Source organism: Vipera ursinii (assembly GCF_947247035.1).
Source record: "Vipera ursinii genome assembly, chromosome: 2".
Taxonomy (NCBI): Eukaryota; Metazoa; Chordata; class Lepidosauria; order Squamata; family Viperidae; genus Vipera; species Vipera ursinii.
This window is the reverse complement of record NC_139513.1, coordinates 48,974,637-48,998,931: the sequence shown is the minus strand read 5'-3', so window position 1 is coordinate 48,998,931 and position 24,295 is coordinate 48,974,637. Positions and strand designations below refer to the sequence as shown.

At 39.9% G+C, this 24,295-nt stretch overlaps 1 protein-coding gene across 1 annotated transcript; it reads right to left on the bottom strand.

The window, feature by feature from the left end:
• Nucleotides 1-660: 660 nt before the first annotated feature.
• RHO (rhodopsin) lies at nt 661-10,867 on the bottom strand (the record flags this gene model as incomplete). Its single annotated transcript, XM_083353842.1, has 5 exons — nt 661-783; nt 2,913-3,152; nt 4,418-4,583; nt 5,785-5,953; nt 10,507-10,867. 5 exons carry the CDS (start codon nt 10,865-10,867, stop codon nt 661-663), a joined length of 1,059 nt encoding a protein of 352 aa, XP_083209968.1.
• Nucleotides 10,868-24,295: the final 13,428 nt, after the last annotated feature.

Below are 24,295 nucleotides of genomic sequence, written 5' to 3'. Positions count from 1 at the left end.
AGGATATCAAACCAGTATGAAGTAAACTCTCTGTCACCATTATCCACTCTCCTAGTACACAAACATGAGATTGTAGTGATACATTTTGATAATATTTCTGCAAATTAAGCTCAGATAAGTCTCCAGGTATCATAAGAAATAAGAAAACAAAAATCCAGGTCTAATTGCTACCATGAATGTGCAAATGTTCAGTGAATACGAAACTTAGGAAAAGAATGGAAACCCAAACCCAAACAGAGGCAGCAATGTGTACTTAGGAACACAAACAGCCTTAAGATAAGAATTAAATGCATTTGTAGCGATACAAGCTAATGCTTCACGGTATCTAACTAAGTTTGGGGCCATTAACCTTCTTGTTCTTTCATGGCGCTGATTTGATTTGCACCACTTAGACTGCAATCCTATATGACCTATCAGCAAAAAAGCAAGTCTTATTTTGCAATATAAAACAAATTGGATCGCATATTCCAGAGTAAAGGTAAATAGGATTGCAAGTGGAACATGTATAGCTTCATTCTCGTCATCACAATCTGCAATATGGATTTTATGCTGCCAGGTGAATTGGAAGCAGTATGCTGCCGACAATAAGGAATGGTGAGAGGGAAAAGTATGCTGCCACTCAAAGGAAGTATTTGGAAATCAAAGGCTTCCGTACAAGATCTAGGCAGGGGCAACCTGACTTGTGGAGACTGTAGATGTCTCTGTCTTGGTGCCAGCAGAAGTGTCCTCCTCTGCCAAAGGATTCTTTCCACAGCAAAGTGTGGTGATCATACAGTTGCGGAACTACAAATAAAAATTAAAAAATCATTAGCAAATGCAACTTGCACCATCAGGAACCAGCTGTAATAACCACGTCAAAAGATCAGCGATAATTCTAGAATCTGGAACACGCTGATGGCTTTTCTACCAAGAAGTCCATTTTCTCAACTGGTCCTAACGCACCAACTGCAGCCCTTCCTCAGCTGCAGATTTTGTGAAGGCGATCCGCTGAAGGTTAGCCATGTATTACCCATGTTTCCCCAAAAATAAGGCCAGGTCTTCTTTTTTTTTTTGCATCCAAAAGAGGCACAGGTCTTATTTTCAGTGTGTGTGTGTGTGTGTGTGTGTGTGTGTGTGTGTGTGTGTGTGTCTTTCTGTCTGTCTGTCTGTCTTACTCACCTCCAGCACCGACAGCCCAGCCCAGCCAGTCCACTTCTTCTGAGGCTGAAGGCGCAGCTGCATTCTGCAGCTGCATTCCAGCCTACATTTTGTAGTAAGGCTTTTCTGGAAGGCCTATGCAGCTATGGATTGAATCTAGCTCGGTCCTCAGTTACAGATGTCTTGCAGAACCAAACTATGGATTGAATCCATAGCTCAGTTCTTGGCCTGTGACTAAGAAAGGCAGGCCTGGCTGCAGAATATGCCTCAGAAGAAGTGGGCCGGTGAGGAGAGGCCTGGCTGCGAGGTACCTAGCTTGATTTTTAAGTGTATGCCTCGCCCCAAAACTAAGGCTTATTTTCGGGATAGGATTTATATTAGGCCCACCCCAAAAAATCAAGCTAGGACTTATTTTCAGGATAGGCCTTCCTTTCGGGAAAATGGTATTTCCAATTCAGCGTGTTTTGTGTTGTCTTCATCCACAAAATGCAATTGGTACAAACTAGCCATGTTGTTGATCTTTGCATGATAGGGAATCATATGATACCTGTACTGGGCACATCCCCGAATTTAGGATGATGGCAAAGACACAGCTCTATGATCAAGCTTTTACAATTTTAATCATTACAATTTTTAGCCAGCTTTAAGTCATTAATTTTAATCATAAAATGAATATAATTTGAATGACTTAAATTGCAACAGTCATACTTTTTTATTACTGTAAATTGCATTGAGAGTTGCAAGGTAAGATATAAATTTAATAATAAATAAAAGGAATAAAAAACTGGAGATTCATATTCATTCATAAGGGCAGCCTCCCACCATCTGGCTCCCTCTGCCTCCCTGGCACTTTGATTCACTTGGGTTTGTACCAAAGATGCTTTTTCAAAAGGCAACTGGACTTTGTTTTTTCTTGGGAAGACATTTTGCTTCTCATCCAAGAAGCTTCTCCAGAACTGAAGAAGCTTCTTGGATGAGAAGCAGAGCATCTTTAAGGAAAAACAACAACATCTAGTTGCCTTTTGGGACAACCATGACCTGGATGATTAAGACTCTGTATAGACTATGGGGTTTGTTGTCTAACGTAACTGGCAGGCATAATTGGATAAATCTTTATTTGTCCTTCCATGGCTGTTCCTCCTGATATCCTAGAGAAAGAGCTCCTTTTTATTTTAATTGGTCCCTGTGTTTCAAGGTCAGTGAAAATCCTTGACCCACTCCAGACACCAAGGAAATAATTCATAACCCTATAATTCATTCTGCTTAAAATAACAGAGTTCAGCCTCCTTGCTCTGAAAGGCTCACAAAACATTGAGCTTTGTTAGCAGCTTCCTTTGATCCAATGAAAGAAGGAGAAGCTTTTGGCAAGTTCAAGAGCATAAGAACATCTTCTCTGGCCCCAAACCTTGACCCATAACACACACACACACCCTACACTTTGAACAGGTTGCTTGGGATTTTCAGACTGTGTCAGCCCCAGCAAGATGCATTGCTGTGTAACACATAATGAAGAAGTAAAATTCAGTCAAGAAAGCGGAAATGTCACGGGCTAGTTTCATTTGCCATCTGGCAATGAAACCACTGAAAGTTCTGCCGGCTTCCCCCCAATCCTGTATTTATACTACGGAGAATAATTAAGTCTACCTGGCAGGGTTTGCAACATGAATTATTATGATGTACTGTATATTGGAAGCACTTTAAGCACTTAGGGAAAATGCTGTAAATGCCCATCATCATTACACACTTGAAAAGCTGTGGCAACATTTCTAAGTTACCTGTTTGTTCATTACGATATAAATCACTGGATTGTAGATTGCAGAGCTCTTGGCAAAGAAGGCCGGGACGGTCATAAAGACAGGGCCAAAGTCAGATCCTTGATGAGTAAAGATATAGAAAGCCACGGAGGCATAAGGGACCCAGCAAACAAGGAAGGCAATCACCATAATGATAACCATGCGAGTGACTTCTTTCTCAGCCTTCTGAGTGGTGGCTGATTCCTGTTGCTGAGCAGCAGCCTAAAAAAGCACAAGAAGGGATGTGATTGAGACTTTGCAACTGTGCTGTTCAAAATGGACAGATGTTAACCGGAAGAAGGGCCCTACACATTTTAATAAGGGTGGAAAGAAGAGACTCTACATTATATGCAGCTCTCAAGAAACAAGTGTGGCCTGCAGTCACACCTGCAGCTGACACATTTGTGGTGTGTGGTTAAGTTAAAATTAAATGTGGTAAATTTAAGGGGGGAAGTCTGGATAAGGGAAATCACTTATATAAAATAAGTGGAGGATGTTTGAGAAGGAGGTGGGTTTTACTTCAGACCTGTTCGTGTGGGGCTTTGCCCACCCCCATTGTCTCATTCCCCGTCCTCACGAAGCCCTAACACAAATGCTCCCACAAATTATTCTGAATATACACTTGGATTTCTTTGCAGCAAAGCACATATCTGGGTGTTCTGTTCCAGCCTACAGCCAGCCCTGTTTGAATGTCAGGCACAACCCCTTTTTATAGTCAACAGGCTGGAAAAACCCAACCAAATTTATTTACAAAGAAATCTAAAGTTCAAACAAGAGTTAAACCAAAAGTTCAAACAAGAGTTAAAAAGGAATAACAGACCAGGACTCTAGCAGAAGATCTTCAAACAGTTGCCTTCAGCAACCAGCACCTCCCACACCTTCCGCTTTTATCAGCAGTCCCAAGGCATGGCTTCTCATTGCCTTCTCCTCCTCTCACTGAGTTGCCTCATGGCCTTTCTCTGTTCTACTCTGTTGGATTGCCTCCTGCTCCTAGCGTTGCTGAATAAATCCAGCTGTGAATCATTTACGTCCAATACCTCGTGCTCACACAGCTGAGTCTGATGAGGAACATGATGGGAGGGGCCAGGCTGAGAGGCCTGCAGTGCATCAGAGCCTTCCTCTGACACCAAAGGCTTTCCAAACCCCTCCTCCTCCTCCTCTTCAGAATCATCAGACTCAGCTGCCGGTATCACAGGCTGATGCTGAATCACAACACTGGGATGCTGGAGAAGGATTTCTCAAATATTTATTAAGCCTTGGTGAACTCTTACCAATGAAGTAGCTGGAAAAGCCTGGGAAACTGCAGATACGCCACAGAAGATGGTGGTAGTGGTTATGACCATAACATTATTTCCAAAGAAAACCAACCAATCAAAACTTTCGTTATCTTAACAACTCTGGTTCTTATTCCCCTTGTGTGGATTAACTGTTTTCAATCTGACTTGGTCTGGTGGAGAAAAGATTCCTCTTTCTGTAGAATCACCCACCTCTTTAACGGTGCAGAGAAGACGACCATAGCAGAAGAAGATAACCATCAAGGGAATGATAAAATGTACAAGGAACATATAGATGACAAAGGACTCATTATAGACTTCTGGGGTTGGTGTATAATAATCAACTCCACATGAGCACTGCATACCTTCCGGGATATATCTGCATTCAAATAAAGCATAGGTAGAATATTACAGTTTGCAGAAATAAAGAGTCGTATTAACACTTTAATATTGTTAATGTGTGCATTACTTCCCTAAAGAGGCAAAACTTAAGCAGGCTTCTTTCGAAGAAGATATCTTGGGAGCAGTTCTTAATCATTCGAAGGAGGTAAGATTTATTTATTTTTCATTTCCAAGATAGCATTAAGTAAGCAAGAATCAGTTTTGTGTAGGGGTTAAGGCATCAGGCTAGAAACTGGGGGACTGTGAGCTCCAGTCCCACCATGGGTACAAACCCACCTGGGTGGCCTTGGGCCAGTCACTCTCTCTCAGCCCTATGAAGGAGGCAATGGCAAACTACTACTGAAAAACCTTGCCATGAAAATGGTAAGGACTTGTCAAGGCAGTCTCTGAGAAGTGGACACAACTGAGTGAAAGGGGAGAAAAAATCAGGTAAACGGGGCTAGTTCACTATTCTGGCTATGGGTTATTTAACTATTTATTCCAGGGATCTTCAAATTTGGCCCTTTTATGACTTGTGGACTTCAACTCCCAGAATTCCTCAGCCAGTGTGCCTGGCTGACAAATTCTGGGAGTTGAAGTCCACAAGTCATAAAAGGGGCAAGTTTGAAGACCTCTGATTTATTCATTTATTCATTAACATATGAGTCTGTGCATTTGGTATCAGTCTTAGAGGCTTGGAACAGCTGAGGCTTTTTAGCCAACGTTTTAGCCGGCTTTAACGAACTCAATATCAGTTTGCTGACATTGATTTGAATAGTCACCTTATTTGAATATAGGATAAGGAATGTGGCCATGTACATTAAAAGAGGGTATATCAGAGATTTATCCCTGATAAATAAATACAGGAGTAATGTTGTTGAGATTTTGGATACTCACAGCTTGGTACCAACAAAAATCCTCTGTGTAACTTATTTTTCCACAACAAGAGTTGATTAAAAATAAATAAATATCCAGTGGCATCTGAATTTTGACTTTCCGACTTTATCCTGGAAATCCTGGAAATTGCAGTTCAACGCACCCAGAAAATGCCAGGTTGGAAAAAACTGACAAATTTATTATCCTTAATATTTATAGCAAAAGATATGACTGGCACACCTGGACCTATGTATTATTTCTATCCCCATTAGCTCTCTTAGGTCTGTACTTCAAATCCTATCAGGGATTCAACAGAAACCCACCTTGACCATCCAATTAGAGGAGGACCAGCACAAGACAAGGCCATGATCCAAGTGAGAGCCAATCCCATTATGGCATGATTTTCGGTGAAACGGAAGTTGCTCATGGGCTTACAAACTACTACATATCTTTCTACAGCCAGGACTACGAGAGACCAAAGACCCATCTCACCTGTAAGAGAATAAAACAACCATTTATTTAAAAAAAATTAAAAAACTCCAGAGAGATGGAAAAACATTTCCAAGACCAAATGAAAATACTATTTTCTGATTTCCATTGTTGTGATCCTTCATAATGTTGCTGCATTGCATTGTATTGCATTGCATTTATGTGCTTCCCACTCAGAAAATATCCTTGGAATGTTTTGTAGGGGTGAAACAAGGAACAACATTAAAATAAAGGAAAACGATCTAATAGAGCATAAAAATCCAGGTAATCATATAATCAATCTACATTTTAAAATTTAAAGAGCCATAAGTTACAAAAAAAGGTGTTAATATTTAAATGCCTGCCAAAGGTCAAAATATTTATAGATGTAGAGTGAATATGCCAACTAGATTTCTTTAGGAAGAGACTATTCTGCAGAAGAGAGAGAACCTCAGCAGTAGAGGCATAGGGGGAAGAGACCTCTGGGGCTCTTGCCACAAACAGTAGAGATGTGTGGAAAAGAGGGTTCTTCAGATTGACAGAACCTAAGCTATTTAAGGCTTTAAACATAAACAACATAGTGCACCCTGAGGCCCCATACCTGAAAATCACTGGTTCTGGCAACTGCAGCTGCCATGTCAATGAAATAAAATCTTTGCATTAGCCACATTCATTCATTTTTTTTGGGAAAACCGTCTAGATCCCTGATCGATACCATTTTGAACAAGGCTGGAAAACTGACTGGGGATTAGTGTAGGTATAAAATTGTGGAATACTTAAAATGGCCAGATCCAATAAGCAGTTTTCTTCTCTATTCTTCATTAACTTTGATCATCTAATGCAGGGGTTCCCAACCGGGGGTGCTCGCAACCCCTGGGGGTGCAAGATGTTATTCCAGGGGGTTCAAAAACTGGGTTTTCAAAATTATAGTGTATATGCATAATTTGTTGCTGTTATTTCGAACTTTTGTGTGGGGTGTGAGAATATATCAGAAGCATTCTAGGGGTGTGGGGTATAGAAAAGGTTGGGAGCCACTAATCTAATGTCTCCAGACATTCTGCCACATGTAACATATTACAATAACCCAGTTTAAGGGTTTGCCAATAGATGCAGGAAGAGCAGGTAGAGGGACCAGGGCTGCCACAAGGCATGAAAAGCCAGCCATTTTTCTACGGTAGAGTGATCTTATATATTGTAACTGCAGCAAGATGCACAATGATGGAAGAATAATGAAATCCTTCAGTAGAGGAATGGATTGTGAAAATGACAGAACTCACAGAGAGGGTAAAACTGGACCTGTTTGGGCAGATTAAAAAGAAAAAACTTTTCTGAAAGACCGGAAACCTTATATGGACTTTTTGCTGAAAGGAGAAAGACATTAAATGATGATTTATGGGTCTGAAGTTTAAGTTTATGGACTAAATGAGGACCTGAAGGAATTAAGGAATTTATATAATATCTAAGACTGAGGAGGGATTATAAAATTGTAACTATCTGTTGAAAAGAAGATGAGAAATCGTTATATTTCTTTAGTTCTTTATTTTATTTTCCTTGCACTTTTTCTCCTTTCCTTTCTTTTGATTTGACTTTTATTGTATGGAAACATTCTCAATAGATATAAATAAATAACAGTCAATATTTTTCTGAGGAATTTTCAGATTGGTGATATAATACAGACATTGTAAATAGAATATTCTGGGGTCAATCTTTGGTACTTTCAATATACACGAAGCATCAGAGAAACCTTGGGGATAATCCTGTTCTTAGAATGGATCCAGAATTGGTTGCAAAGTGGAAGTACCAGAGTGCATCTTAACTAAGTACTCTCATGTCATTCCCAGGATCTTATTCCAGGTCTAACGAGTCTCTTTGAAAGTGTCCTCATTTTTGAAGTTCAACCCATATATATGAATTTGGCAGATCTCTGTAATTCTGCCCAGAGCTGTCTCAGTGAAATGCATGGAATGGGGGTCAAATTTAATAATCAAAAGAATAAAGCAGCCTTTTCTTGCCCATCCTAAAATTTCTATATGGGTTTTGTTTTTTTATATTTTATTCATAAAATAGTTCAATTTGTGCAACTCTCCTCTTTAGTCAGTTATTTCCTAGGCAAGTATATTTATGTCCAAGAAAGGGGGAAAATGGCATTAAAACACAAATAATAGTGTGTTAAACATTTAAACTAAATTTGTATATCAGTGATTGTATGACCACTGTAAATGCCATACAATAAGGAAAATAAATAACAAATTATAGTGAAATAAGTTACGATTGGGGACATTGCTCTTCTATTCCCCTTTAGTCTACACACCAAAACTTCCAAACTTTTCTCAAATTGTGAAAACCATTCGTTTTTCTTTCCTTCCCATCTCCAGCTTTGAACCTCAACAACATCTCATTTATGTCTTAAAAATCACAACGCTTCTCTTATTTCTATCTTTGAGAATAGCTGAATGTAGGATTTGCTTCTTAGAGCACTTAGAAGGGTGAGTTCTTGGAACATTTTTTTTTAATTTAAATCTTATTTTCTCTATTATCTGCCTGCATTCAAAGAATAATTTTGGAGCACACTTAAAAGTTTACTTCCTTTTCAAGAAACTCGTCTCAGGGGATTGGGAGTGGGAGGCACAGTTCTTCAGTGGTTCTCCTCCTATCTCCTGGGACGCTCGCAGTCGGTGTTGGCAGGGGGGCAGAGATCGGCCCCTAGGTCTCTCGTTTGTGGAGTTCCTCAGGGGTCGGTTCTCTCGCCTCTCCTGTTCAACATCTACATGAAACCGCTGGGTGAGATCATTCGTGGTTTTGGAGTTGGGTATCATCAATATGCCGATGATACCCAACTTTTCTTTTCGACCCCAAACCACCCCAGTGATGCCCTCGCTGTGATGTCCCGTTGCCTGGAGGCGGTTCGGGTCTGGATGGGGAGGAACAGAATTTAACTCAACCCTGACAAGACTGAGTGGCTGTGCATTCCGGCATCCCGGGACATTCAAAATGTTCCATCTCTTTCTATGGGGGGTGAGCTCTTACCCCCAGTGGATAGGGCTCGCAACTTGGGAGTCCTCTTAGATTCACGGCTTACCCTGGAAGATCATATAGTGGCCGTGACTAGGGGGGGCTTTCGCCCAGGTTCGCCTGGTGCGCCAGTTGCGGCCCTATCTGGACCGGGATGCCTTGTGTACGGTCACTCATGCGCTCGTGACCTCTCGCCTTGACTACTGTAATGCTCTCTACATGGGGCTTCCCTTGAAGACCACTCGGAGGCTCCAACTGGTACAGAATGCGGCCGCGAGAGTTGTCTTGGGAGTTTCCTGGTACTCCCATGTTACACCTTTGCTCCACGAGCTGCATTGGTTACCAGTTGTCTTCTGGGTGAGGTTCAAGGTTTTGGTTATGATCTTTAAGTCCTTACATGGCATGGGTCCGGGTTACCTCGGGGACCACCTGCTGCCGGCGTCAACTCCCCTCCGCCCTGTGCGTTCCCACAGAGAGGGCCTCCTCAGGGTGCCTCCAGTCAGGGAATGCCGACTGGTGGCCCCCAGGGGGAGAGCCTTCTCTGTGGGAGCCCCGGCATTATGGAACCAACTGCCGGTGGAGCTCCGGATGGCATCAGACCTCCGAACCTTCCGTCGCGGTCTGAAGACTCACTTATTTGAATTAGCTGGTCTGGCCTGATGGGGGATTATGGGTTTTTAAATTGTTGTTTTTGAATGGTATTATTGTTTTAATTGGGCATTGGTTTAATCTTTTTTAACTTTTGTATTGTTATTTATATATGCCCTGTGAACCGCCCTGAGTCCCCAGGGAGAAGGGCGGTATATAAATTAAATAAAACCTTAAACCTTAAATCAGAAGTTTGCTTCTTTTGTAAAACAGCGAACAAAAGCTACCTTTCTAAATTTTAAACATTCCAACATTAAAGGTGAAATGTGAAGTAAACTGGGATTTATCTGTTTTCTTTGGTTATGTATGCAGGAATTCTAAAGAGAGGAAGACTTTGGTAGAACTTGCTTTTCCTAGGTCATTTTATTTCAAAATTAGGACTCCTCTGAGACCAGTATACTTGTGTAGTAAAATATATAATAACAAACCAAATTTAAATCACTGCAAGATGACGTTTGAAACTGACTTGAACAAATAAATATTTTTAATGCTTAAAATTTACTGCAGGCTGGTGTGCAAAGTTTTGCCAGCCCATTAAATTGTGAAAACTTGACAGAAACACCTATCCTCTGCCTGAACCAGAGAAAGATCACAATAAGAATTTTTGTCTAAAAACGTTGGTGAACAAATCAACCAGGTTTTTATATTAATGCTTTTGAATCTGAGTGTGATTTTTATCATTTCATAGCCTTATTAATAACTTGTCTCTTTTTTGATTCTGCATTTAGGTCCAAGGTACTAAATTCAAGATATCACTAGAATTTCCCAATGTTAATTGCTCTGGAAATTCTGAGGAACTTTTGGTGTTGTAAAGAATATCCCAAGAACCCTACAGTGAAAATCTGAACTATGCAATTACAGCCTACAGGTTCATTAAGGGAAAAATGACAATTGGGAAGAGGAATCAAAATACATACCACCGAATGTAGCAAAGAAGCCTTCAATGTTGCATCCTACTGTCCCAAAAACGAAATATCCATTCATGGACGTATACATGGTGGTGGGGAAGCCAACTAAGACCATGAAGAGATTGGATACTGCCAAATTTAACAGGATGTAGTTCAGGGGTGTTCTGAGTTTCTTGTGTTGGATGGTGACGAAGAGGGTTAGAAAATTGATAGGCAATCCAAGCAGAATCAGAAGAAACATATACGCACTCAAGGCAGAATATTTCCATGGATCTGCCAAATAATATTGGGGATATTCAAATGGACTCCGAACAACACCAGTCTTGTTTGACATGGGGATATAGAAATTAAGGCCTTCTGTTCCATTCATGGTGGCAGCTTCTTAGATATCTCGTTTCCAGCAAAAAATGTCTTTCTTTCTAACCCCCTTCTTATATTTTAGCAGTTATTTGTTGAGCTGCTTCTCCCAAGCTAACACTGCTCCCTTTATAAAAGGTGACCCTAGTTAAGAGTACATTACTGGTGTCAGCACAACTTAGACTTAGGTCAACATCAATCATAATAATCCAAGATAAAATTGGCCCTTTTAATTCTACACAGTGGATTGACATTCATCTTGTACTGTGGCTTCGTTTCAAAAGAGCTGTAAGCATATTCAAATACCCAGCATGGGTAGCTATATGGAGATGAGAAATAAGGTGATGGACATAGTAGTCAGCTTCTGTCTGGTCCAAGAGGCTGCTTTGTGCCATTTGCTCTTGCCAATACAAACACATCACACGGTCCTTGTGGAAAACCTCACCTGTATTAGGTGGAAGCATCCCATTCGCAGTAGTTAATACAGAGAATGATAGTGTAGAAACTTTTAGGACACCAATTTCCTCATCAACATTGTCAGATGTGGACAATTGAAATATACTAATTTGAAATTACTTTGAAAGTGGCTACTTTGAAAGAATTCAAGGAATTATATTGATGTTGAATGTGTGTGCATGTGTGTGTGGGTTTTGCTACAATTGCCCACTGTTTTCATAGTACTACGATTCCAAATTCCTGCAGTTAGTCCTCATGAGCATGAAATAAGAATGAATTTGATCTTACCATTATATCAAAGAACTATTTTGCATTTCAACCAGACTACTATCAACCATCATTTATAATGTGTCTACCGACTTGAACTTCTCTACAATTAAAAGCCAAGCACAAAACCAAATAATGCAAAACAGCATTAAGCCATTGTAACAGTAAACAGAAAACAATAAATAATAGCCTGACTACATCTGTATAAAAAGGTAAACTGGAGCTGTATTCTTAAATTGATAAAGCACAGGTGAGACACATGGCATAACAGAAGAATTTTGATGCAACTTGGGAGACCCCCATTGGCTCTACTTACATGAGAAATGAAAGGGGGAAAGGAGAAATTTATCCACATCTTCCGAATCATTAACCAATCCTCTTTTCCTGATTTATGCTAATGTAACTATAATGTGACTGTATCGTGTTCCTACAGGACTGCTTTTGTAAGTAAAGAATTTTCCACTCTTGTGCAGAGATATCATTCTCTCACTCATGGCTTTTAAGTAATAGCTATAAAAATTAATGCGTACACTTCAGACCTGAATCCTTCATTCTGCATCTGTTGAACACTTAAGTTATCCTATCATTATCCAACGCAGAGTTATTATATACTTGGGTTAACTACACAACATGGGGTTTTTTTCCAACCCAGTCATATGTTCAGAAATCCTTTTTGGACAGTAGCCAAAAACAACTGCTAAAGAAACTAAAGCCATTCTTGAAATTCCCAGAAGCACAAATGATCCCCTATTATTTCCGGGGATAATTGCTGTCAAGTAACTGTCTCTTGATAAAAATGGGAGCAAAGTATACGTTACAAGAAGAAAATGTATTCTAGGGGATATTTATAGTTAAAGGTTACATTGAAATTAATTGAACAGGTTAATCAAGACTAAAATAGGTCTTCTGATTGATTTCACATAATGGTTATGATTACACCATAAAATAAAATAAACAGCTCAGTTAACAAATATGTGTGCACCATCATTTTTTATTTATTTTTTTTATTTTTTTGCACCTCTGACAGCTCTTTAAGCAAGCTTTGGAGCTTAGCATGTCTTCCAATCCAAAATGGCTGACATTTTAAGTTTCTAAAACTGAGAATTATATTCAGTTATAAATTACAGTTCCCTGTTTCTAGAAACCTGAAATAGCATGCTTTGCGGGTTCAAACACTCAAGTAAGCCACAAAACCTGCTTAAAGAGCCATATGTGATGGGAATTAACTTGGCAGAACCTGAATCTGGATTTGGATTCAATTCAGAGTCTAATATAATGAAGAATATAGGAAAAGGGAGGAAGGAAAGAAGGAGAGAAGGAAGGAGTTTTGGATGTTGCTGCATTTCAACATTGAGAAAGCATATTAGAACAGTTTGACAGTATTTACCATGCTACCCTGTAATCCTGACTTAAATGACCATAATTTCAACCATCATATCTATCCTAGCAGGAAGTTATGGGAAGGAAACACTATAGAAGTTCTTGGTGATCCACCTATTGTTTTTTCTTCCATATACAAACAGAATTGATTCTTCTAGAGTCTACTCTAGACCATAGTTTTTATATTTCATATAGGTATTACCTGTGTGTAGCTATATTCACAAAGATTAAAGGTTTTTAAAAGTTAAGGAACGCAATAGTCACTATGTTGCACTCTAGTCTAGAGTAGACCATTATTTTTATCAAGAATATTTCCTACATTGCTACCCCTATTTTTGAAGCCATCAAACTAAAGTGTGCATGTAGTATGAAGATTATGGTTGGGCAAATTGATTGGGTGTGTATCTGGTGGTAAGTAATATCCAGTTTGCAACAAGGCAGAGGGAGGAGACCAGGTTTTCTCAGCAAATGAACTTCCTGATCTCAGCTGCTCTCATTTACTGTTGAGTCCCAAAGACCAGATTAAGTAAACTGACAGTAAAGAACAATTTGAGCACTTGCAACTGCTGTGCTGTGAGAGGATAAGGTCCCTGGAGGAAATGTGCCCTTGAATATAAAACTGGCAGCTTTTATTTTGCTCTCTCTCTCTCTCTCTCTCTCTCTCTCTCTCTCTCTCTCTCTCTCTCTCTCTGTGTGTGTGTGTGTGTTTGTATGTGTGTTTGTTTATTTTTTGGGAGGTGGGCGTGGCGAATAGTATTTTTCCAAACACCATTACAGAAAAGAAAAAGAAGCAGAATTCTTGTTCATTCTTTTTGAGCCAAGGATCCATAAATGAAAAATATCAGCACTTAAAATATGGGGCCTTCTGCATACAGTTTCTGGTCCTGCCTTCAAAGCTTCAATATTCTCTTCTCCTTTGCAGACTATTGGGAGGAACTGTAATACCTAATCAAAAATTAAGAAGCGAGCATAAGCTGCAGCAGGAGAACATCTTGCTAAGTGGAAGAAGGGCAAAAAGGAACAGAAGTGTACTGTGACAAAATCATTTAGTTGTGAAATTGTGCCTGAATTATGCACAGAATTACAGAAAGAGAGCAGTTATCATATTTTCTTCATGAAGGAAGATTTACAGGTACAACATAAATAACACTGATTCCAGGCCATATTGCTTTGAAAGCAGTTAGCATATTTGACTCACCTTTATTAGTGATACATGCATATTTAATTAACCTTTTACTGTATTTCTTACCTCATTATTTTTATTACAAAAGAAGCCTCCACTTACTGCTCCAAGGAATGAGGTCCAGGGAAAGAGGTAGAATCAGAGTCATGATATCATCCAATGCTAGCCAATCAAAGCTGTGCATAGTCTATTCTGCTGCAGACTTCCCAAGCCACAATTCACTGAATGTGTTCATGAGGACCAAAATGATTATGCATACCAGAATACAAGGAATGCATCTTCTTAAGTATTTTATGCATGTTACTATCCAAGTCAAATGTATAAATAAAATATATTTAAGAGTGGAAAGCAAAGAAATGCAGATATTTTTGGTAAACATTAAATGTCCCTCTGTTCTGAGAAACCAAATCAATTGCCACAGTTCATTTGGAAGGGAAGGGAAGGGAAGGGAAGGGAAGGGAAGGGAAGGGAAGGGAAGGGAGGGAGAGAGAAAGAAAGAAAGAAAGAAAGAAAGAAAGAAAGAAAGAAAGAAAGAAAGAAAGAAAGAAAGAAAGAAAGAAAGAAAGAAAGAAAGAAAGAAAGAAAGAAAGAAATTACAAACCTAGTGTGGGAAAGCAAGCCTGAACAGAGATACCTTGGTGAGAAATACACAGATTTCTCATTAGGAACACTTCCTACCCAGCCAAGCTCATCCAAGGGCATGAGAAACAGCTAGTGGACATGGCCTAAATAGCTAATAGTTTCTTAAGCACTCCATGGCTTTGGCATGGATTAAAGGTTTATCTTTCAGATAATGAAATGGATCATATTAAGAACTGATTCCATAAGCCATTGCTGAGGTGGGCATAGCTTACCAGCAAAACTGTCATCTACATCAACTGGGTGGAAAAAAAAGAACAGCAAAAGATAATGTTTAAATATTGTTCTAATCTGTAATTGTAAGGCAAAGCTTATCATCTTAACCAATTTGTTTAAACTGCCATTTCTGAATTAAATGTGTGTTTATCAGAACCTCTGAAAGGTCTGAGCAATAATTAAGAGACATAAAGAGACATCTTCCCTGGCATGAAAAATCTGCTGTTGAGACTGCTGTCAAAGTTCCTGCTATATCTGCATATGCTTGAGACTGCCAATTCTTAAGCATTGCTTACATTTAACTGTTTTCGTGCCTACATGGAAAACCAAAAACTGCCTTAGCAGCCCACCCATTGACCCATGTAGCTCAGTGTTCCCTGTATCAGGTCTCCCCACTTTGGTACCCTTTTCTCTCAGAATTGCTATTCATTATGGTCAGGTGCTTTATGGATAACTCTTTGCCTATGTATGGTTATGTCTGTCATGAAGATCTGTTTTACAGAGGTGTTTGAAGAGTAACTAGCAAGAATCCAAGGACATACTCTTGAGCTGGATGAGCAAACCACCTTTGCTCATGAGCTGTTAAGCCCAGGAGTCTTCCCCTTGTCAGTTTTGTAGCTATTTGTTGATAATAGATGATAGATAGATAGATAGATAGATAGATAGATAGATAGATAGATAGATAGATAGATGATAGATAGATAGATAGATAGATAGACAGACAGACAGACAGACAGACAGACAGACAGACAGACAGACAGACGACAGACAGACAGATGGACAAAAATGTAGAGGCTACCCATCTCACTCTGCAAAGCAATTCTTTAAAGTAGCTGTTTAATTTGGACAACAGTGACTGCATTTAAGATTCCCTCCCAAATAACTGTAAAGCATAACTATGAATCACTGATGCAGCTGCATGGCCGCTGCAGACATTCACAGAGGAATTGAGGAGCCTGCCTAGATGACTGCAGCTATCAAGGGGGCTGACTTGATTGTTACAAAGTCATGTATGGCTTTGCTTTTAGTGGTTACCTTTCCAATTCTCGTGCATGTAGCCCTGAGGCTGAACAGAGATCATTTAAAAACTTTGCCTTGAAAAAAAACACATCGTACTGTAAATGAGGCAATACTAACGTAGCTGCTCCTTGGAAGTCTGCTTGCCAGTTGCTGCAAGACCTTGCAATGTCAAATGAGCTTTTATTGATGAAGAATCTGAAATTGCAGCAGACAGGAATGAGAATGCAGAATGTGAATGTTTTCCTGAACACACTAAGAAGGTGGGATATTATTTGGCTTCAGGAATTTCTCCTGTTCATATCCCATCATTCTGCCCAAATACAGGCCATTTTAACTATTGCACCAACTGTGCCCAGTGACATCCACAAGAGGTATAAAAAAAAGCTAAAGAGCAGCCACAACCCACATAATTGAAGTCTCTCTCCCCCTCCCTCTCCCTCTCTCCCTCCCTCCCTCCCTCTCTCTCTTGATTATATACCATAAGGTCAGTTCTTAGAAACCACATAGACAGACTTTATCTGTTCCTAACCTAGGCCTTCATGTTTTCCAACAGCACTCCCTTCACCAATCTTGATGAGTCCATCCTGGTAGACTTCTCCAGAGAATTACGTCTCCACATAATACCTTCAAAATAAGATTATCTGAGTCTAGTTATTTGCCATCTGGACTGATTTGCTCTATGATCCATTTGTTCTCTGCTATCCACAGTATTGTCAGGAGCCTTCTGCAATCCCCAATTCAAAGCCATTAATATATTTTTTTCTGTGCTGCTTCTTTAAACTCTGATTTTCACATCCATAGAGTATCACAACTTATGGACTGTTTTAGCAAGGGCTGCCAAGACTTTGGACTAACAATCAGCCTGAAAAAAACACAAGTCATGGATCAGGACATGGATTCGCCTCCCTGCATTACAATCTCTGCACAAGAACTGGAGGTCGTCCATGACTTTGTGTACCTCGGCTCAACTATCTCCGACACTCTCTCTTTAGATACTGAGCTGAATAAACATATTGGTAAAACGGCCACATTTTCCAGACTCACAAAGAGAGTATGGCTTAATAAGAAGCTGACAGAACATACAAAAATCCAGGTCTATAAAGCCTGCATCTTGTACTGCACTCTTGTGCTGCAGTGAGTCTTGGACCCTTTACGTATGGCAGGAGAGAAAGTTGAACACCTTTCATATGCGCTGTCTCCAACATATTCTTGGCATCACCTGGCATGACAAAGTTCCAAATAGCGAAGTCCTGGAATGTGCTGGCATTTCTAGCATGTATACACTATTGAAACAGCGTCGTCTACGCTGGCTTGGGCATGTCATGAGAATGGCTGACGGTCGGATTCTGAAAGATCTCCTGTATGGAGAACTAGTGCAAGGAAAGCACCCCAGAGGGAGACCAGAGCTGTGATATAAGGATATCTGCAAGAGGGATCTAAAGGCCTTGGGAATGGACACTAACAGCTGGGAAACCTTGACCTCTGATCGCTCAGCTTGGAGGCTAAAGATGCAGCATGGCCTTCTCCAATTCGAAGAGACACTTGTGCGGCAGGCTGAGACAAAGAGGCAGTCCCAGAACCAGTGAAATCTGGGAGCTGGAAAGGGGACAGATTGTATCTGCCCTCAGGGTGGAAGGGACTGCTATTCTCGAATTGGCCTTTTTAGCCACACCAGATGCTGCTTTAGGACCTCTTTCCACAGGACGATACCATAGTGTCTTGAGACTGAAGGATGCCAATAGAGTATCACATACTATACTTGGCACTGCTCCGATCTTGCTCTGATATAGACACATTCTTGCATCTGAATAACTTTTCCAAAGTCTTCACTGCTACTGTACAAAATGCTAGTCTGCAGCACATTTCTTAACTGGTATACTTTTACTTTTGTTGTTGGGGTTTTCTTGGTTCCTTCAGGCCAGTTTTTGACTCCTGGCAACTGTCTGGACTAGTTCTTGCAGTTTTCCTGGCAAGGTTTTTCAGAAATGATTTGCCATTGCCTCCTTTCTAGGGCTGAGATAGAATGATTGGCCCAAGCTCTCTCAGCTGATTTAGTACCTAAGGCAGGGCTAGAATTCACAGGCCTTAACCACTGCACCAAACTGGCTCCTAAGTTGCTGTATCTGTTATCATTAGTTTGGTCTTCTTTATATTTAATCAGTCATTTTCTTCCACTGTGCTCCACGACTTTCATTACTAGTACTTGCAGCTCATGTGCATTTGCTACAATCAGTTTTGTATTGCAGGTTATGGATGCTTCTTCCTCCAATTTGAAAATAATGGCAATCTTCTTCCAATCCTGTATCTCTCAATTCAGCATAGAGGTTCAATAGCTAAAGAGAGAGTACATAGCCTTGACATAATCTTTTATTTTTTATTTATTTTTTTTATTTATATTTTTATTCCATTTATATCCCGTCCTTCTCCGAAGACTCAGGGCGGCTTACAAGCTTAGCAGTAGCCTTCATTCTATGTATATGCCTGCTTATTAGGGCTTTCACACACACCCCAAGCGGCATTATTACAAAGTCAGCTTATTGCCCCCAACAATCTGGGTCCTCATTTTACCTACCTCAGAAGGATGGAAGATTGAGTCAACCTTGAGCCTGGTGGGATGCGAACCTGCACTAATTGCAGGCAGCTGGTGTTACTTAAGGAGGCATCAGCCCACTGCTCCACCAAGGCTCTCTTTTGCTGACCAGTCAGTGTATTTTGCCACACACTGTCCAGACTGAGGCTTCTTGCCCAATATATGTTTTGGGATTCCCATTCTCTGAAGGACAATCCAAATGCTTGATATGGTTGACACAATGAAAGGTATTTCTACAACCAATGAAGCATATGTGCAATATTTGCCAATGTGTGAAATTAAGAATACTGTGCAATATTTGCTAATATGTGGATTTGGAAAGTTTGAAAAACTTTTTCATGTCTTTCATTTTCAATGTCTTTGCAGGTGTCATCATAATGCTGCTTCTCATCTCTTTTGACAACTCCCTGAAATTATTTGTTAATCCTTTCTGAGGCCTTTGTTTTTCTTGGCTTTGGCTTTCCTTCTCTTGTTGGCGATTTTCAACATCTGTACTGACATCTGGTTTGCTTTTTTCTGTTTTTTTTATCTTGGTGGTCTCTTTTCATATTCACCCTTAATGATAACTTTGATTTCATTCCATAGTCCCTCTGGTTCCTATCAACGAGATTCAAGACTTCAAAGCAATTGCTGATGATCTCCTTGAAAAAGATTGTGTATGTTCAAGATCAATATTGTGAAAACTGATTTGCATTGTTCTTCTGCTTCAGTATGACTTGGAAGATATACATGAGCATTTCAAGATTCTCATTATATTCAACTTTGCCATTCGACTCTCCAGTTCAAGCAGCACCTGTCAAGTGCCAGTAAAATCAGAAGATCCAGACATTTCAAATGAATATAAAGATTTATTAGAAGATTAAGCTCTCAACAAGAATCTGAACTACTAATGGTCAAAGCAATTTGGTGGTAGATACGTCAAAGGCATTCTGAGGTGGGCTGGACGTAGGTCTCTTGTAGGCATGAAGGGACTCATGACTGATGATGCTTTTGACCCTTCCCTCAGGCTTATCCTAGTCATCTCCTACATCACCTCTTGCTTGTGTGTTCTATCAGTTTCAGATGGAATTTGACTATAAAATCAATCAGCTTCCTTTTCTTCTGCATCTGACTTTGTAACATAAACTTCTAAAAATCATTGTATTAAAAACTTGCCTGTTCAGTCTATTACTCTGTAATTGGCTGCATTGGATCCAAGTACTGTCCTTGCTATGTCCTTCTATTAAAAAAGTGCTGTTTTTGTTTTTCATGTGGTGGGTAATAAACAGTATGATTTTCTGACTGAAAGTGTTCCAATTCTAATCCATTTTAATTAGGTGATGTCTAAGACGCCAATGTTTAATCAGTTCATTTCCTTTTTTACACTGCTGAGGATTCTCAAGTTCATGTACTTGTGTTCCACGTTCATGATGTAATTCTCAACTTCTAGCTTCCGATATTCTTTTTCTATGTAATAACAGCAGCTAGACATCCAGAAGGCTTTAATCTAGCTAAGTATTAATAAATACTATTAATACTCTGAAAAGTCCTCAGCTTTTTCTCAGTAGCATGTTATGCGAGAGCTGAGTTCAGAGGCCCGTCATCAGGCACTATATCATCAATCATTTTACCTTGTCTGTCCATGTGGGTTTTTTCCTTTAAATAAAATACAGGAGTGATTTACCATTGCCTTCTCCTGTGCATTATGAATTAATGTGTTTGCCATTGTCACTGAAGCATCTTTCAATACGGTTGCTGCCTAATATAAGTGCCTGTTTGCTTTTGCTGGGCAGCTGAGATGGCCTTCATGCCTTGAGTGAATCTGGTAGGTGTATATATTCTTGACACACACTGCCAGAAGCTTTTCCCTCAGGAATATGAACACACACACACACACACACACAAATACACACACACACACCCCGAGGAGGCATCATAGCAACACTTGAGAGTGATATATACATACAGATAGTTTATCACATTGATATGACCATGTAGATACGTTATTGGTTTCACTTTCCTGGAATGATTGCCTGAAAACTTCTCTCTAGAGATTGAGGGCCAAAAAATTGTCAAAGTGCAGACCTCTTTCATTTGATAGACAGTTAAAGCAGGCTCATACTCTGTCCTCAAAGGAGTGCTCAAATTCAGACTGCATCCTGACTGAAACAGGATTAGATCATGGAAGGGTGAGTGACGGTAAAAGAGTGCCCTATGTTTTTATAGCATTAAGCTGTTATCCTCTGCACACTGTGGGATGAGAAAACAGATAAGTGAAAATCTGAAAAATGATCAACAGTGGAACTACTTAAGACTCAACCCCTCAGAATTTTGTTTGCAAGCCTGCAATAAAACAACCTACTACAAAGTCACTTCTGCAGTGAGATAGCAATAGCAATAGCACTTCATAGTGCTTTTATATCATTCTCTAAGCAGTTTAGAAAGTCAGCATATTGCCTCTAACAAACTGGCTCCTCATTTTACCAACCTTGGAAGGATGGAAGGGTGGGTCAACCTTGAGCTGGTCAGGATCGAACTCCTGGCAGTCAGCAAAGTTAGCCTGCAATACTGCATTTTAACCACTGCACCACTACAGCTCTATGAGTGGGTAGCATATAAATGAGATTGGTGGCATATAAATTTAATAAATTACTAGTCAGGTATACTGAGGTGGGTTGGTTGGTTGGTTGGCTAGTTAGTTAAGGTGTCGCTGTGTTGAGTTTAGTTCCTTGTGACTGCATGAACAAATGCTCACTACCTTGACCTGTCTCCAATAATAACTTACAGCTCTTCCAAAGACAATCCACTAATCTTTTTGATCCCATCAATCCACCTTATCTGTTGTCTTCCTCTTCTTCCACTTCCCTCAACTTTGCCAGGCATAATCATGCCAGCCCATTATCCACTCACATCACATGCCCTATTTAGTTTCTCTGTACTGATCATCACCTTGAGGGAACAGTGTTTATCTGAGGCAAGACTGACAGGTTCCTCTTGCAATACATGATGCTTTTTTTGCTTCCAAATCAATAATTCCAAGGCATCTTTTTTCTTCTCTTGCTCTGTCAATATGCAGCTTTTAGAGCTGTATACCATTGGAAAGCTAATCGCCTTAACTATTATCTTTGTTCTCATTGAAATGTCCTTATTTTTCATGATCTTGTCTAAGTTTGTCATTAACTTCCTCCTTTGTCTCTAACACATCATCCACCTTTACATTTGAGTCCCCGAAATCAAATGCATTACCTTCACTAAACATGCAAGACAAAATAAACTTTATTCTAATAGTTTGCATTAATTTGGATTTTTCGTTTCCAATTTTACCTCTTACAATGAGCCTGTCGAATTCTTACTTTCAGTTAACGATGTGGTATTGTTTGCACAGATAAACTGTTAAAAGAGTTTCCTCCTCCAATTTTGATTCCAGCTGTCATCTCTTCTGATCCTACCATTTGTGTAATATATTCGCTGTGCAAACTCAACAGATGCGGAGATAATATGCATCTTTGTCTTACTGCTTTCCATATTCGGAACAATTTTGTTTCTCCAAATTTGTTTCTTACTTTTTGTTCATTGTAAAGATTTCTTTGAAGAATAATCAGGGATTCTGGAATGCCCATTGGTTTTAAAATGTTCCATATTCTGAAAGATCTATACAAAGGCCTTGCAAAAACCAATGAGGCAGAGATAAATCTGCTTTCCTGTATTGCTTTGCTCTTTTCATCCTTCCTTATCTATTTGCTTTCACATCTGCCTGTCTTTTCTGAACTGTTTTGGACAATAATTTGAATAATTTGACATGTGTGGCTATAGACGTTTTCCAGAATTTACTTTAAATAAAAACATTGCATTACAGATAGTCCTCGACTTACAACAGTTCATTTAGTGTCCATTCAGTTACGACGACACAGAAAGCAGTGACTTATGACTGTTTTTCACACTTAAACCCATTACAGCATCCCCATAGTCCGATGATCAAAACTGACTCAAATTTATAAGGGTTGCAATATCCTGGGGTCACGTAATCTGCTTTTGCAACCTTTTGACGAGCAATGTCAATGGGGGAGCCAGATTCACTTAACAACCCTGTTACCTAACAACTGCAGTGACTCACTTAACAACTGTGGCAAGGCCGTAAAATGGGGCAAAGTTCATTTAACAATTTTTTCACTTAGCAACAGAAACTTTGGGCTCAACTGTAGTTGTAAGTTGAGGACTATCTGTACTGCACTCATTCAGTGATTGGCACATTTCATCTGTCTTTTTTTTAGTATAGCTATATGCTTGGATATTTTTTTCCATTTCTAGCCTAATTGACTCTGCAATTGCCCTGGATTTAAACTTAACTTTTTTTTGAAGAGAAGGCATGTGTAGTAATCGCTGTACCTTTTAAACTCTTTATATACCCGATTTCAAGCTTTCTAGATAATATTTAAGAAGGAATGCAACACAACTTTTGATACTAATAAAGGATAATATTTGTGCTCAGGATTGACATGAAGGGTCCTTGGTGCTCTCAGAGCTTGCTTGTTTTCTTGCAGATGTTTCATTACCCAAACTAGGTAACATCAGCAGTGCTACTAAGGAGTGCTATTTGCTGTCAGTTTATATTCTAGTGACTTGCATGTCAGTGTTTGTGGGAATGATCTTAGAGATTCTTTGATTGGGCTGTTTGCTGTTGGCTTCTTTGGCCGTTTCTTGATATTGTTTACTTGACCATTGGTCTGATGTTAACCTTGGAGCTAATCTATGCTGATCTGGATGCTGATTGCTGGTGGAGAAGTGCTTGGGTCTTTTTGTTCCTTTTGAATAATAATAATAATAATAATAAAACTTTATTGTCAAAGTACAACATGTGTACATTGAGATTAGCTGAGCCTCCCCCCCCCCCCGTGCTCTCTCTCCCCAACACACAGTGACAACAAACCCCACACCGTGTGAACCAACTACACCACACACCGGCCTCCCAAGTCAATTCTGCATAAGTTCACAGAGATTATATCCCATTTAAAAGCCTAACAGCCCACGGATAAAAGCTATTTTTCAGCCTGTTGGTACGGCTGGCTATACTCCTATATCTCCTACCGGATGGTAGGAGAGTAAAGGGTATAAGTCATCCCTGAGAATCTTCCTCACTCTTCCAAGGCAACGAGCCCTGGCGATGTCATCCAGTGGTGTCAGGGAACAGCCCACAATGTCTTGTGCTGTGCTCACTACCCTCTGTAATACTTTCCTGTCTGCGGCTGTCAGACCAGCATATCAAACCACAATACCATACGAGAGGACGCTCTCTATAGTAGACCAGTAAAAGAGGGTCATTAGCTGTTGTTCTACCCTGTTCTTCTGCAAGACCCTAAGAAAGTGAAGCCTCTTTTGGGCCTTTCTAGCCACCTGGGTTGTGTTAACTTTCCAGGTTAGATCTTCACAGAGGTAGACTCCCAGAAATTTAAAGGAGGAAACTCTCTCCACACAGTGGGACAGGTTCCTCCTTTTTTCTCCGGAAGTCTAACACCATCTCTTTCGTCTTGCCGATGTTTAGGTGCAAGTTGTTGTTACTACACCATATGGATAGTTTTTGTACCTCCGCCCTATATGCTGTCTCATCCCCACCTGTAATAAGACCCACCACAGTTGTATCATCTGCGAACTTGATTATCGCAGTGGATGGGTCAGATGATACACAAACATAAGTGTATAAAGAGTACAGGTAG